At 39.2% G+C, this 16,734-nt stretch overlaps 1 protein-coding gene across 5 annotated transcripts in view; it reads right to left on the bottom strand.

Annotated features, from left to right (window-relative positions):
• Nucleotides 1-627: 627 nt before the first annotated feature.
• Nucleotides 628-16,734, bottom strand: part of LOC139912965 (uncharacterized) — a 16,307-nt gene continuing 200 nt past the window's right edge. Inside the window, exons 1-5 of one of the 5 annotated variants that reach the window (XR_013507134.1) lie at nt 10,833-10,976; nt 3,060-3,159; nt 2,567-2,640; nt 2,040-2,125; nt 628-959 (exon numbers count right to left, since the gene is read on the bottom strand). Coding sequence is in view for 1 of the 5 variants with exons in the window: in XM_078287964.1 (XP_078144090.1) it covers nt 920-959; nt 2,040-2,125; nt 16,375-16,485 (237 nt within the window). In the remaining 4 variants the exon portion in view is untranslated. Of the gene's footprint in view, nt 960-2,039; nt 2,126-2,566; nt 2,641-3,059; nt 3,160-4,792; nt 4,914-8,833; nt 8,873-10,832; nt 10,977-16,374; nt 16,486-16,734 lie in introns of those variants that run through there. The other 4 variants (XR_011784688.2, XR_011784687.2, XR_013507135.1 and 1 more) reach the window with 4 other exon arrangements.

The raw sequence follows: 16,734 nt of genomic DNA, 5'->3' as shown, positions 1-16,734 counted from the left end.
CTGATCCAGGCTTTACTCCTGATTTTTTGTTGGAAAACAGTGATTGGCTGCACTGATCATTCACCTCTGACCACACAGTCAAACTGCTCCTCCACTTTACATACAATAGGTAAAATAAAAAATGAGCATCTTGAAGGCTCTGTGTCACTTTCATATCTTTTACTGGCTTTAACCCTTTTACAGGGATTTTAGCAACAACCCATAATTTGTATGAGAAATAGTTTGCATAAGTATTCCATCTATTTAGGGAAGCAGGCTCGTGACTTACTGGGAAAATGTGGGTGGGGAAAGTGAATGAGTAAGGCTCTCACTTCCCTCAACCTTTGAGCAAGGCTCTTGACCCCAGCTGCTCCAGTGCACTGGGCAGCTCCCAGTGTCAATGTGTGGAACTGTGTGAATGTGAAGCAGAGCGTTGCTGGGAAAGAACGAGCACGCTCAGTTGACTTTCCCTGGATCGATGAAGGTTAAAATGACTTTGTTTGTTGTCACATTGTGTAACATTCTTCTTCTTCTTCTGTGGTTGGATGGTTATCAGATAAGATACAGGCTTTACTTTCATTAGGCTGGCTACATGTTGAATGGTGTCAACACTGACAGCTTTAGAAATGATCAACTCCTTGTATACAATTACTTGAAAAACTTTATTTAATTTACAATCAAGCACAAATCATTGTTTTTCATATAATAATCCCAATAAAAATGTTAAAATCACATCTCAAGGCTAACTGATGCCATCTTGTGGCCACATCATGCAGCAGTTGGAGTAAATGATTCTTTCGGACTCATTATTTACCCTAATAAATGTAGACATTAGTATTTGCATGCACAAAGCAATATGGTAAGCTAAAAGATAATATCTTTATAATCGCAGCTTGCTTGCAGGAAAGAAGTTATTGTTGCAGGTTTTTGTCATCTTGGTTCATCTGTCTGTCTTCAGTTCTTCATTCTTGGTTCTTTCACTGATAAAGAAACAGACCAGACAAGTTACTGAGATAGAGAGCAGAAATAAACATCTTCATATCTATGTTCCAATTAACAATATTATGGACGAATTTCTCTAATAGTAATTAGTAAAAATTCAGTCAATCAATTCATTATTCAATCAATCAATCAATCAATCGATCAATCAATCGATCGACCAATCAATAGATCAATCAATCAATAGATCAATAGATCAATCAATCAACCAATCAATCAGTCAATCCATTATTCAATCAATCAATCAATAATCAGTCAATCAACTAATCCATCAATCAATAATCAGTATATCAGTCAATCAATCATTACACATAGTCAAATATAATGTATAACTGTACAACTACAACATTAATTGGCAGCTGGCTGCAGTCCGATGAGTAACTGTTGGTAGAATAATACTATTGTACAGTTATTTATTTTTATTTACACTTTCCAGTAACCAACTTTCACTTGTAATTGTGTAGCTTACAATTAAAAGACGTAAATTGTATTGTCTTTATTTATAAGTTACCTGCTGTTCATTAAAAGTGTTGAAATACAACATCTGAAAGTCCTTTTCTGCCAAACTGCAATAACTTCATCACCTCAATCTGTTTAGTGAAAAGTCACTAAAGTACCAAACAATACAAACATACAGCAAATACTAATACTGTCCTGATGAAGACCATTTAGAGACAGAAATGTTATAATGTACATGTAGATGTATATATATGTAGATATATATGTAGACTACTTTTGTAAAATAATGTAGCATACATGTTTAGGTCACATAGTTAAAGTTTGTCCAGCATCAGTCAAACCCTGCACCATGAACACAGTGAATTAATACACAATCAGAACCACTCCAACATATAATCACTTCCCCTCCTCAACATCACACCGACTCCACTGTGAACTTTGTCCTCCTGAAACAGCTGAGAGTGTTTTTATAATCCTACTGCTTGAGTGCACAAATTGAATTTGACCATATTTAATTATGTTGATCATTTCTTTAAAAAGATGGAAGCTCTTCTTGGGTTCATGAGTTATGAGTGACGACAAGAGGAACAAGAGAGGCTTACCAGGGGTCACTTTTCAACCAATAAGGCTTGCATATCCGAGGTTCCTTCCTCTTCCTCTTCCTCTTCTTCCTTTTTGTTCTTGGATTCTGATAAGGTGTGTGTGTGTGTGAGTGTGAGAGAGAGACAGAGAGAGATAGAGATAGAGAGAGAGAGAGAGAGAGAGAGAGAGAGAGAGAGAGAGATCAGTCTAATGACAGTATAACAGAATGAGCACAGATATTAACACTGTTGTAGAGCGTTTACACAATTTTTAAATAAAAGAACTACTTTGGTTTAGGCTACACTACAAAATATGGATGAAAAATATTATATTTTATCATCTCATTTTCTTGACCAACCAACAAACTTTTTTTTTGTTATATATATATATATATATATACATTGTTTAAATCCTACTGCTTGAGTGCATGAAAAAATTGGTATTGACTGTTTCCATTATGTTGATATGTCATTAATTTCTGTAAAAACATGTGATTGCTTTTTGGGTTTATGATTTATGTTCACATGAGAGATTCCCTCTTACTTACTGTTGACAATTGACGTTTTGGGCTGCAGAAGCTGGACGTATCTCATCCTGCCTCTTAGTACTTGGATTCTGATTCTGAGACAGACAGAGAGAGCGAGAGAGGGTGTATATGTGTGTGTGTGTGTGTGTGTGTGAGTGTGAGAGAGAGAGAGAGAGAGAGAGAGAGAGAGAGAGAGAGAGAGAGGGGGGGGGATCAAAAATGGTTGATCAATTTAACTCTGAGTAGCAGATCAGTCTAATGACATTATAACAGAATGAATAGAAATATTAACACTTTTTTTTAGGTTTACTAAACTATTAATTTACAGAACTACTGCGGTTTACACAACAACAAACCATCACACCCACTGGCATCAGCCTGCTCAATAATGAGCAAATTAAATTGTTTATTTTTTGACCATGATATTCTTAAGCAGGTGTTTTTAGGGATGCGTCACCATGATTCAATTATTTTATTGCAAAAAAACCTCAAAGTCAGACTAGTTCCCTCTTACCTTACAGGGCGGTTCATGTGCTCCTGGTTTGTTAGGACAATTACATGCCGCCTCGTCAACACCTTTCTCCATCTCTACTGCTCTTTCTAGTAACCTGCACCTAATAAAGAAATGAGGATAAGTGATGGATTATTTTACATAGTAAACCAACCTGCTGCTTCACTTTGCTTGTTGGAGTTATCGCCTCTTACTTAGGAGGTGATCCCAAAAGAAATCCTGCAAATCCAAACAGAAGAAAGTCTCTATGTCTCTTAGCTCTCTCTCACCAACAATATTAACTTTTAACTTTACAACTCCAGAGTCCAGTGAGAAAACTGAATCTGAATCAAGGCCACTGTCACAACAACACTGAAGCTCCTTGTAGTCAGTGAGCACTCAGTGTCTGAAATTAACTTTTTGACTCACCGGCCAAGGTGGCTGGTAGATGAAAAAATCCACCGGCCAAGCATATTTTTTACTGGCCAAAATAATAAATTGCCTTTTTGTCACATATACATATACATATATACACACACATTCGTTTCAGTACATTTCATTGAGATAATAAGGTATTATGTTGAATACAAACTTAAAGAAGAGGCCAGAGCAAAATTTTAAGCAAAATTATTTTAATATATTGATCAACAGTTAATCAATTGAATACAACTCAAGAAGTCTTCATCTCAAAATTCTACTGAAGTATTTGCTATTAAATGTACTTGAAAATGTACATAAAAGTAAATTTGAAGGTTTTGTAAACCTATCGGATGCTTAATCATTTTAATCAACTTAAACCTCCTCATCAGACTCCTCACTCTCTACCCTCTTTGCACGGCCCATGAAGTCTGGTCCTGCTCCTGACAGAGTCCTGGTGCCACAGCATCACAGCTTCTGTGGGTTCATACTCCCTGATCTCTGGAGAGGACAGCTGGACCATAAGGAGATCTGACAGTGTATCAGACCTTAGGTTGGACCGCCAATCGGTTTTCACTCTTTACTCCTTGTAAATATCGCCACATAATAGCTATTTAGTTATTTAGTTAGCCTAACGGTAGCTAGCAGCAGACCGGCGGCAAGTGACAGTGGAGTAGCTGGTGTCCCGTACGGTAAACAGTGCCGCTAAACTAGGAGAGCTTGAGACGGTCTGTGGCTGGCGCTCCTGTGTGTGTGTGTGTGTGTGTGTGTGTGTGTGTGTGTAGGAGCTCAGCCCCGTCCTTGTGAAACTCCGACACAGACGTGATCTCTCTCTCTCTCTCTCTCTCTCTCTCTCTCTCTCTCTCTCTCTCTCTCTCTCCTCGCTTGCTCTCTCTGCGCGCCCAACAGACAGGTAGAGACTCTCAGCATAGTTTTTTATTACTTGACTATTTTGGTACAAACATTTACCCGCCATGTGGCGAATAGCCTTCCGAGATTTACTCGCCAAACGGAAAATCTACCCGCATTTGGCGCTTGGCGACTGTTAAGGACCTTACCGAATCAGAAGACTGGCTTGGCTCGCTGTGCAGCCCCACACCTCTTTATATGAACCCTCACTGCCAAACACTTCCATGTGCACAATGAGGAGGCACAAACACACACACTGTCTAACCACAACTCTGGTTCATGTTAACATGGTTGATGTTCTCAGTATCTCTGTCTGACATGCGACTGGTTCCTTCCCAGTCAGTCCCTCCTTGGAAATCCACTGCACACATTACAGTCACATATGAACAAAAACCCCAAAACCTCCCACAAGAAATATAAACGGTACTCACTCAAGTTCATACGCACAACACTCAAAACAGCGGCGGAGGGGATCTCTGTATTGAGAATCAGGCACTGATTGGTGGAGGGCGAGAGATTGAGATCTTCGCACACACACACACACACACACACGCAGCTTAATTTTTAGTGTCCCACAATCAAATAACCTTTGGCATCATCCACTAACTTCTCCGTCTCTCCCTCCGCCTCATCGTCATCATAAGAGAGAAGAATTGCCTACAGCCAGTTTTGCTCACTGAGCTTTGACAAGACCTGTCTTTTTTCCACAGAAAAGTGTCGCGAGTTGTTGGGAACATGACTCATGATTTGTTAGAATATGTGTTTGTGAAGCTGGAGTCTCTCTCTCTCTCTCTCTCTCTCTCTCTCTCACACACACACACACACACACACACACACACACACAAGCAGCTTAATTTTTAGTGTCCCACAATCCAATAACCTTTGGCATCATCCACTAACTTCTCCGTCTCTCCCTCCGCCTCATCGTCATCATAAGAGAGAAGAATTGCCTACAGCCAGTTTTGCTCACTGAGCTTTGACAAGACCTGTCTTTTTTCCACAGAAAAGTGTCGCGAGTTGTTGGGAACATGACTCATGATTTGTTAGAATATGTTCCACACCTTTGCCGTCGTGACTGAGAGGAGGATGTTTTCTAAACTCCTCTCGATCAGCAAGTTCAGCAATAGACTGAGAACCATTAAGTGCAAGTGCACTACTATCCTGTGGCCATTAAGTTATACAACTCTCACTCCTTTTATTAATCTTGCCTTTTGTTGTATCTTTTATAAATCTATTATTATTTTATTTGCATTTTGCACTGGTACTTTGCATTTTATTCTACTCTACTAAAATATTTCTTACTTCTTGCACTTTTTAATTTGAATTAGAGAAATTGTGACTGAAATAATTTCTCCCCAGGGATGAATAAAGTCTTCTAAATCTGAATCTGAATCACACACACACACACACACACACACACACACACACACACACACACACAAACCACAGATTACTCAATCCTCACTTCCATACAGTATGGAGAATTACTAATTATATCCCCGAAACTAGGATGCTGTTGGGGGCCGACAGCAAGGGTATATCCCCGAAATTCCCCGATCCTCGAAGGCCCCATTAAGTCAAATGTAATAAAAAGCCATTCAAAAATCAAACAATAAGACTCCAGGGTTAATCTTCCCAATTATATTGGTTGTATCTCCCAACTATTTTTATTTTGCCAAATAATACAATTTTTCCTTCTGGGCTAATCTAAAGTTAAGTATATTATTATTACTCCTAAACACTCCAAAATGAATGGATATAAACCTCTAGGGATTGTCTCCCCAATAATAAAGGGTATGTACCTTAACTATTTTTTTAACACTCAATAATAAATTTAACTAATTAAATATAGCCGCTAGCCGCTGCCAGTACAGCAGCCAGAGCTGAAACGTGGAAGTTTGCATTAAGATTACTGTCAGTTTTGTCATATTAGGCTGTTGAGCCATCAGGCCCCAAGCTATCAAGTTCTGATACTGAAGAATGTAATAGCAAGTTAAAAAGGTGTCAATATCCAACTTTGTATTGGCTTTACTGTGTTTAGCTGTACACTCAAAATGCTGCTGTTGGGCAAAATCTGGTTGGATCTGTATGGAAATTGGTGTGCATGTTCCACATAAAGGTTGGAACATGATTACCAAGTTTCATAGCAATTGGTGAAATTCTGTTTGAGTTATAATCCAAAATGTCATAGGCCACGCCCACTTTCACTAATGACAAGCAAACTTCAGATTTTGACTAGGACATGGAGCATCCTAGAGCATGTGTAGCGAATTTCGTGCAATTTCACCTATTGGATTAGGAGATACAGTTTTCTGGCCTTTGTGGCGCCCCCTATTGGTCAATATTTTAATGGCTTTGCACACATGTTCATTCATTATATGTTAACATGTTGTCCAAGAGTCATGATGATTGGACCATCTATCACAAAGTTATAACAATTTAGTTTATAGGCCACCTCTCCTTCACAACTTTAAGAGTTAATATAATCAAAACTACAGTAGATATCAACAATCAATGGACAAAATTTAAAGAGTGTAGGACCATAGATGCTACTGACCGATTTTGGTGGTAATCGGTCAAACGGTGTAGGAGGAAATGTTAAAAATGTGTTTTTCAAATAATTCAAAAATTTTCCAGGCGGACCTTGAGGGTCCTTATGACAAATTTGTAGAGTATGGTTAGGTGGACATGTGTACCAAGTTTCATGTAAATCGGACAAACGGTGTGGGAGATACAGCACTTTAAACTTTTTATTTAAGTGTCATTCGGTTGATAATGTCGCTTTCAATGCAATAATAAAAGTAATAATAGGACGTCCTCTAAACGTTATCACAAAGTTCCTGTATAGTCTCCGTGACGTCCCAAGAACGGTCCATAATAACGTCCCTGGTAACATAAAGGGAACCCTACAAAAAGACGTTTGGGGGACGTTCGCAGGGGACCTTTAGGGGACGTCCTGGGGACATTATTTTGTTTGCTGGGATCTGCATGTGTGCTAGTAGTATGTTCAACGACACTCACATTTTGAGTGTTACATGAAATTGGGAAAGCAGACTGCTAACTCCTTGCTTTTTAAGTTTATCTTTACATTATCTTCTCCTTTCTTTTTCTTTCTCTTCCTTTCCCTCCACCACAGGTTGGAACAAACATGGTGGAGTACCCCAACAGGCTGAGGTGTCAAGGCCATTATCTTATGGACTTTTTATGGGCTTGTTACAATGTTACTATTGATATTGTTATTGACTCCAGTTTAATAGTGTCTCTGCTCTGGAATTGAAAACTGTAAACATTTATATTAAAAAGAGTTTAAAATGTAGTGTTTAAAAATAAATTAGCTATTGATTATTGCTATTGATGATTGTTATTGTTTTTTTGTTTTTTTTTAAATATTTTTCTAAACATTTCCAACATTGTGTTTAAGAATGTTTTTATTATTGCATGTATGTATGACTTGCATTACCAAAACTTGAATGTATTTTGAAGTAGGCCGGTGCATCCAAGTAGGCTAATTTAACTGTTTAACTAGACATGTCTATTGAAATAGCATTTATATATATATCTCTGTAAGGAAACATGACAATAATAATAACCTATTTATGAGGTAGAATTAACCCAGCCTTCTAGTTAATATGAACAAACATTTGGATTGAATATTCAACCCATCTTGCTGTGTTAGATTAACCCAGCGTGTGTTCGGTCCAATAGTTACCCAGCGGTACGGTTGAAAACAACCCAATCTGGGTTCTACCTCTGTACTTGAGGTCAAGGAAAACACTCATGACACAGTTATGACGGTCTCGTGACAGCCGTTGTCAAAGACAACCACATATGACAGCTTAATGTACTCTTTTTTTTTTTAAAGATTTATTTTAGGCATTTTTATGCTCCATTGATAGAGACAGTGCGAGAGAGAGACAGGAAGGTATGGGAGAGAGAGAGGGGAGGGCCTTATGTGGTAGGTGCTCTACTCGGTGAGCCACCAGGGCGTCCCAGCTTCATGTACTCTTAAAACATACAACCAAACAGTTTATTTGTGTTTGATAATGAAGTCTGCCATGACATATGTTTATGACAGGTTATGTCCCTTTGGTAATGTCAAGTTGTCATGACAGAGACATCTAGATCAGTGTCAACTTCGCATTGAAAGCGACATTATCAACTGAATGACACTTAATAGCAACAGTCATAAACATTCATAAAGTTTAATTCATGTTCATGTCAGTTGTCATGACATAGTTATGACAATGTTATGTCAGCCTTATTCACCCCCCTTCAAATAAAGTGTTAACGTCCATACGGAAAAGAGACATCATCCAACCACACTAAGATCACAACCACAACCACAAGCACAGATCCTGTACAGACCCACGGCGTGTGTTCAATTCTATGCGCTGAAGCACTGTGACACGGTTAAATGACCTAATTCCACTAACGTTACTTAAATACCACAAGGTAACCTTAAAGTCACCTACCGTTAAAGTCTGTATGGCAGTGAAGACGAGTTGCTGTCTACAAATCCTGCTGTGGAATGTTAAGTGTCACTTTTGTTTTCACACTGGGAGACTCTGTGGATTGAGTTCAGTGCTGCTGGTCTGCTGTGCTGTCTGTAGCCTACATCTCCAAATTACAGACATGACGTGATGCGACATCAGGGGGGTAGGAATTTTACAGACTGATCTCACAGAAAAACATGAAATAGAGATTGATTTAGATCCATTTCTATAGAATGAGCAAGTTTTGATTTTGTGCCTCTGTATGGGAAACACTGCATCGCACAGTCAAAAACCTCTAGAGGCCATCTGACGAAGCGCATCATCTCACTAAGCCTTACCTGACTGACTGACTGACTGACTGAGTGACTGACTGAGTGACTGACTGACTGACTGACTGAGTGACTGACTGAGTGACTGAGTGACTGACTGACTGACTGACTGAGTGACTGACTGAGTGACTGAGTGACTGACTGACTGAGTGACTGACTGAGTGACTGACTGACTGAGTGACTGACTGACTGACTGAGTGACTGACTGAGTGACTGACTGAGTGACTGACTGAGTGACTGAGTGACTGACTGAGTGACTGAGTGACTGAGTGAGTGACTGACTGAGTGACTGACTGAGTGACTGAGTGACTGAGTGAGTGACTGACTGACTGACTGAGTGACTGACTGAGTGACTGACTGAGTGACTGACTGAGTGACTGACTGAGTGACTGAGTGAGTGACTGAGTGACTGAGTGAGTGACTGACTGACTGACTGAGTGACTGACTGAGTGACTGACTGACTGACTGAGTGACTGAGTGAGTGACTGACTGAGTGACTGACTGAGTGACTGAGTGACTGAGTGACTGACTGAGTGACTGACTGACTGACTGAGTGACTGAGTGAGTGAGTGAGTGACTGACTGACTGACTGCCTGACCTGAATTTGCCTCGTGATGCCCTCGGCTGCGCCGTGGGTAAAAAACAAGCACAGATCCTGTACAGACCCACAGCGCGTGTGTTCAATTCAACTCAACGCACTGAAGCATCACGACATGGTCATCGGTTAAATAATGCCACTAACATCACTTAGATACCAACGCTACCTAACGTCAAAGTTTATAGGCCAACGAAAGACGTGGATGTATGTAAATGAACAGCAGAGAGTGGGGCTCAGTTAGCCCCAAAGGGACGCGAGATGGCTCTGTTATTACTAGCGTCCCAAAGATCTTTACGAGAACTTCATGTAGGGACGCCGTCCAAACGCCGGTTCCTTACCGCGGTGAAGTTAGTTAGAAGTTTGCCCGGTTGCACAAAAACTCTTAGTTAATTTCTATACCTTAAATTCTCTTTAAGGTTCACCTTAAACTCAAGTGAGCTGCACAAAACCCACTTATCTCCCCCCTCAGGGATTATCCTTAGATAAATCTGCAGATAAGGAAAGATCCTTAAGTCATCCTTATATTATTGCTGATGGGTTGCACTTAAAGGAATTTACTTTCCTTAAATGTTAAGGGGCCTCCCATGGTCTCTTAAGTATTTGTGCCATTTTTATATTGCTAATATTTTGATTATAGTCAAAGAAAATTGTGTTTTATGTGTAGGAGGCTTCAGGCTGGCCAGATAACCAAATATGCTTCCAGCGTTCTTGTTGGCAATCCACCAAGCTAGCAGCTTGTTCAATGCATTTTCCCATTAGCTAGCTTGCAGCCAGTCCGTTTCTAGTACACAAAAATGATACATATTGTGCATGAAATAAGTATCTATGACATTGTGTCACAAAAATGCAGACTTTGATTAAATTGTAAGGAGAATTTCAAAATAATAGCGATCTCTGCCAAGCCTCTGCAGATCGCACAGAGCGGTTGCCACCATAACAAGGTACTCAACTGCGTTGTTACAGCTGAAACTACTGTAAACACTAAATACAAGCACTTAGCTGAGGAGATCACTTTATGGACTTCATGCAACGCTCCTACAGAAATACTCACCAGTTGATGCGCCTTTTAATACGTCAAAAGCCCCGTGTCCTTGGTGGCACAAACTTACATTGAGTGTCCCTGGGCTTAGTATCATGTACACGCCACCATAAAAGTTCCAAAGTCCTCCACTTTCACAAAACACAGCTTTTTGGAGCCGGAAGCCACAGCTACTGCTACCACGCGGATGACGTCGACTGCACGCACAGGTACCGTTAGCGTCGTTACGAGAGGAGAGAGGAGAGGGCTCCGTCTTATCTCTTTAGAAACTAACGTTATATTATTTTGCGCTACGGACGCTTCATATCCAGGTCAATTCACACACCTGTGAGTATTACTATGTTATTGTTTACAAGTAAGTAAGCCTTGTTTGAGCCGATGTGGCTCATAGGCCAGGAGCTCATCTCCTGATTTTGTCACAGCAGCTCAGGTGTACACACCCCAGGACAGTTCACTAGTCCATTGCAGGGTTTATACTAGTAGTATCTGTATATTTTTCTCTATTTTATTTTATTTTTCTCTATTTTTATAATATTTAAATGTTGTGCAGAAGTTGGCTGTAGTATGGGCCTTTTGCACAAAATATTATTATTTTGATAAGTTGTTTTACTATTTATTCTTAAAAATTTTCTCATGTGAAATGTTTTTCAGATAATTGTTTATCTATCTGATTTGCACTAAAATCTGTTTTGCACAAAAGTTCATTATACTTGGGGTTTTTTATTGTGCCAATCAAAAGTTTTCTAATATTAAGTGTTGCATGAATTGCATTCAAGGCAAGGCAACTTTATTTACATAACACATTTCATACAGAGGGTAAATTCAAAGTAGTAAATTCACTGACAAAGCAGAGGGATATGGCGTCACCTTGTGTAATGTTTACAATGCAGATCATTGACATTAGGTCAAAAAAAAGAAAAAAGAACAATGAGCCGTTCTTCTGAACGACTCTCGGAAAGGAATGGAGCCATAAGATCCGGCTCCCATCAAAGAGCCGTAATTCCCATCACTAGCTGATACACGTTTCCTCCAGAACTGCACCAAATGCGGTCAAGGGGTCAGGGTCGATGACGGTGCCGCACATATATGAAAAAGTATTAAATATATCTATCCAGAGTTTATTTTGCTTAGGGCATGCCCAAAACATGTGGCTGAGGGTGCCTGGGTCTTGATTGCACCTGGGGCAAGTTGGGTCCAACCCTGGAAATAGCCTGGTCAATTTACTCCTGGGTAAATGAAGTCTATGGAGCACATAAACTGCAACAAACCGCGTCTAATGCATACCGACAATGAGTGGACCAAGTCTATTGCTGACTACCAGTCTTCATCACAATTCCCAATTCTTCCTCCCACTGCCTCTTTATGTGTCCAAGGGATGGAGAAGTTGTTGTTTGAATGGATTCATATACTATGGACACTCTCTCTTGTGACCTTATAATCATAAAATAAACTTGCTTTACAGAAACCTTTAGCCTTGGTACCTTGATGTGCCCAGCAAAGGTGACAGTAAGCAGAACACTGATCCAGTCTTTTATTCAGATTTTCTCTTGGAAACAGTGATTGGCTGCACTGATCATCCACCTCTGACCACACAGTCAAACTGCTCCTCCACTTTACATACAGCAGGACGTTTTTCTGTGTGACTTTCATATCTTTTATTGGCTTTCAAGGGATTTTGGCAACCACCCATAATTTGTATGATAAATTGTTTGCATAAATGATCAACTCCTTTTATATAATTACTTAAAAAACTTTATTTAGTTTACAATTAAGCACATGTAAAAGACAAAATATTGCTTTTCATATAATAATCCCAATAAAAAACTGAAAATCACATCTCAAGGCTAACTGGTGCCATCTTGTGGCCACATCATGCAGCAGTTGGAGTAAATGATGCTTTGTGACCCATTTACCCTAAAAAATTTAGACATTAATATTTTAGTATAGCATCTATAAAGACTAGATAGACAGACATAAAACAACTTTAACCAGTCTTAGTCATTAAAAAGCAACACTGTAAGCTAAAAGATAATATTTTTATAATCAATAGAGCAAACTGCTAGCAGAAAAGAAGTTATTGCAGGTTTTTGTCATCTTGGTTCATCTGTCTGTCTTCAGTTCTTCAGTCTTGGTTCTTTCACTGATAAAGAAACAGACCAGACAAGTTACTGAGATAGAGAGCAGAAATAAACATCTTCATATCCGTCTTCCAATTGCCAGTATTAAGGAAGATATTCTCTGTAAATAATGAATGAAGAATCAATCAATCAATCAATCAGTCAATCAATCAATCAATCAATCAATCAATCAATCAATCAATCAATCAATCAATCAGTATATCAGTAAATCACTCATTACATTTAGTCAAATATAATGTATAACTGTGTACAACTATAATTGGCAGCTGGCTGCAGTCTGATAAGTAACGGTTGGTAGAATAATACTGTTGTAGTTATTTATTTTTATTTTTCACTTTCCAGTAACCAACTTTCACTTGTGTAGCCTACAATTAAAAGACGTACATTGTATTGTCTTTATGTACAAGTTGTTACCTGCTGTTCATTAAAAGTGTTGAAATACCACATCTGAAAGTCCTTTTCTGCAAAACTGCAATAACTTGAGAGATCTAACACCAAAACTCTCAGAGTTATAGGGACTGAGACAAAATGTGTTACAATCATCCCTGGTCTCCCCTACATGTAGCATACTATGCATAATATAATATGTTTAGGTCAAAATAAACAAACATAGTTAAAGTTTGTCCAGCATCAGTCAAACCCTGTACCATTGTAATTGGGTGTTTCCCAGGGATGATATTCTGCTCAGACAAGAAGAATCAGACGATGACCACAGAGTAGCTTCTTCATGCAGGTTTAATACGAGCTCGGTTCAAGTCATTGTTACAGACAAGCAAATAGCAATGAAATGACAAAGAAAAGATTGGTGTAAGGCCACTTGTATAGACCCGAGTAAACAACCTCTGTTATCCTCTCTCAGTTCCTGAGTCTATTCATTACATGATGTCGAAACACATATAGATAGTATAAGCAGTCCCCAGGTAAAGAGAGTTCATCATAACAAGGTCCCAGACTTTCTGGCGCCCTAACACATGTCCTCTTTACATGTTCCTAACAACAGACATAAGACAGGACATGGTCAACATGGGAATCTCATGACCCTATGACCTCGGGAAACTCCTGTCCACATAGATACATACATGCATGAATGTAAAAACATAATATCAACCATGAACACAGTGAATTAATACACAATCAGAACCACTCCAACATATAATCACTTCCCCTCCTCAACATCACACCGACTCCACTGTGAACTTTGTCCTCCTGAAACAGCTGAGAGTGTTTTTATAATCCTACTGCTTGAGTGCACAAATTAATTTGACCTTTTTTCATTATCTTGATCATTTGTTTAAAAAGATGGAAGCTCTTCTTTGGTTCATGAGTCATGAGTGACGACAAGAGGAACAAGAGTGGCTTACCAGGGGTCACTTTTTGATCAACGTTTCAGGCTATGGGCAAGATGGCTCCGTGATCCTTGGCGACTTTTTTGTTTTTTGAGAGAGAGAGAGAGAGAGAGAGAGAGAGAGAGAGAGAGAGAGAGAGAGAGAGAGAGAGAGAGAGAGAGAGAGAGAGAGAGATAATAAATTGTTAAAAATGGTTGATCAATTTCACATTTTAGATCAGTCTAATGTCAGTATGACAGAATGAACACAAATATTAACACTGTTGTAGATAAATTGACATAACTATTAATTGCGGTACTACTAGACTACAAAATATGGATGAAAAACATGTTGTTTTATCAACTTATTTTCTTGACCACAACAGAAGACTATATTATTTGATTTTGTTCTTTATTTATATTTTAAGTCCTACTGCTTAAGTGCATGAAAAAAATGGTACTGACTGTTTCCATTATGTTGATCTGTCTTTCATTTCTGTAAAGAAAATGTGATTGCTTGTTGGGTTTATGATTTATGTTCACAAGATATTTCATCTTACTTTTTGACTTTTTCTTTCCGGGCTCTAGGGCAAGCTGAACTTCTCTTAACCTGCCTCTTAGTTCTTCGATTCTGATAGGGTGAGAGAGAGAGAGAGAGAGAGAGAGAGAGAGAGAGAGAGGAGAGAGAGAGAGAGAGAGAGAGAGAGAGAAGTGTGGGGTCCAATCACAAATCAAGAATTTAGCAACTGGGACAAACATCCAATTGAGACCCTGCATGCGGAGTTCTGTAAGAACCTCTTACATGTCCAGAGGAAAACAACAAACAACGCATGCAGGGCAGAATTAGGCCAATATCCATTACTGATCAGAATACAAAAAAGGGCAATCAAATTCTGGCAACATTTGAAAAACAGTGACCCCCACTCATACCATTACAAAGCCCTGCAGTACCAAGAGTTGAGCAAAACCAGAACCAGTCCCCTCACTCAGCTGGTCCAGAACATCAGAATCCACCAAATTATAACTCAACAAAAACTAAATTATATTACTTATTGGGACACACAAACTAAAAACCAAAATAAAATGCAATGCTATCTGGCCCTAAAAAGACAGTACACTGTGGCAGAATATCTGCACACAGTGACTGAGACCAAACTGAGAACCACCTTGACAAAGTACAGACTCAGTGAGCACGGCCTGGCCGTGGAAAAAGGCCGACACAGACAAACATGGCTGCCGGCAGAAGAGAGGCTGTGCTCACACTGCGACATGGGAGAGGTGGAGACAGAGCTGCACTTCATCATCACCTGTCCTAAATATAACCAAATTAGAAATTACTATTACCCAAAAATCGAACAGATCCACCCAAATTTCAGAAGCCTCCCTGACATCAGCAAACTAGCCATCCTACTGGGAGAGGAGAAGACAAGCTGCAACACAGCAGCTAAATATATTGTGACATGCCACAATCTGAGGGACAGCGAGTGAGCACCCCGTCCACCCACACACACACACACACACACACACACACCCACACACACACACACTCACACTTCAAACCAGTCCCAGAATGAGTTTTTTTTTTTTTTTTTGTCCTTTTACATTTGTATATAATTGATGTTACAATTGTAGTAACAGTAGTAATAGTGTAATGTTTTTATTTTACTTGTTTCACACTGTTCACATTGTTCATATTGTTATACACATGTAATATGCTTTGGCAATACAAATGTGTACATTTTGTCATGCCAATAAAGCACCATTGAATTGAATTGAAATTGAATTGAGAGAGAGAGTCAAAAATGGTTGATCAATTTAACATTGATTAGCCGGTCTGACAGCATAACAGAATGAACAGAAATATTAACTCTCTTGTAGAGCGGTTTACAGAAGATTTATTTTACAGAACCACTGAGGTTTACACAACAACAAAGCACCACACCCACTGGCATCAGCCTGTTCAATATTGAGCAAATTAAATTGTTAATTTTTTTGATCAAGATATTCCTAAGCAGGTGTTTTAGAGATGTACATTCTACATGATTCAATTATTTTGTTGCAAGTCAGAAAGGAAACTAAACTAAACTCTTACCTTTCTGAGCGGTCCACATGCTCCTGGTCTCAAACGACAACCGCGTGCCACCTTGTCCACATATTTCTGCATCTCTACTGTTCTTTCTGCAATGACCTCCTTATTATCCTTCTAATAAAGAAATTAAGATAAGTGATGGATTCTTTTACACAGAAAACCAACTATGCTTGTTGGAGTTATCGCCTCTTACTTAGGAGGTGATCCCAAAAGAAATCCTGCAAATCCAAACAGAAGAAAGTCTCTATGTCTCTTAGCTCTCTCTCACCAACAATATTAACTTAACCAGTGAGAAAACTGAATCTGAATCAAGGCCATTGTCACAACAACACTGAAGCTCCTTGTAGTCAGTGAGCAGTGCTG

Source organism: Centroberyx gerrardi, chromosome 13 (genome assembly GCF_048128805.1).
Source record: "Centroberyx gerrardi isolate f3 chromosome 13, fCenGer3.hap1.cur.20231027, whole genome shotgun sequence".
In the NCBI taxonomy this organism is placed as follows: domain Eukaryota; kingdom Metazoa; phylum Chordata; class Actinopteri; order Beryciformes; family Berycidae; genus Centroberyx; species Centroberyx gerrardi.
This window is presented reverse-complemented; position numbering and strand designations above follow the sequence as displayed.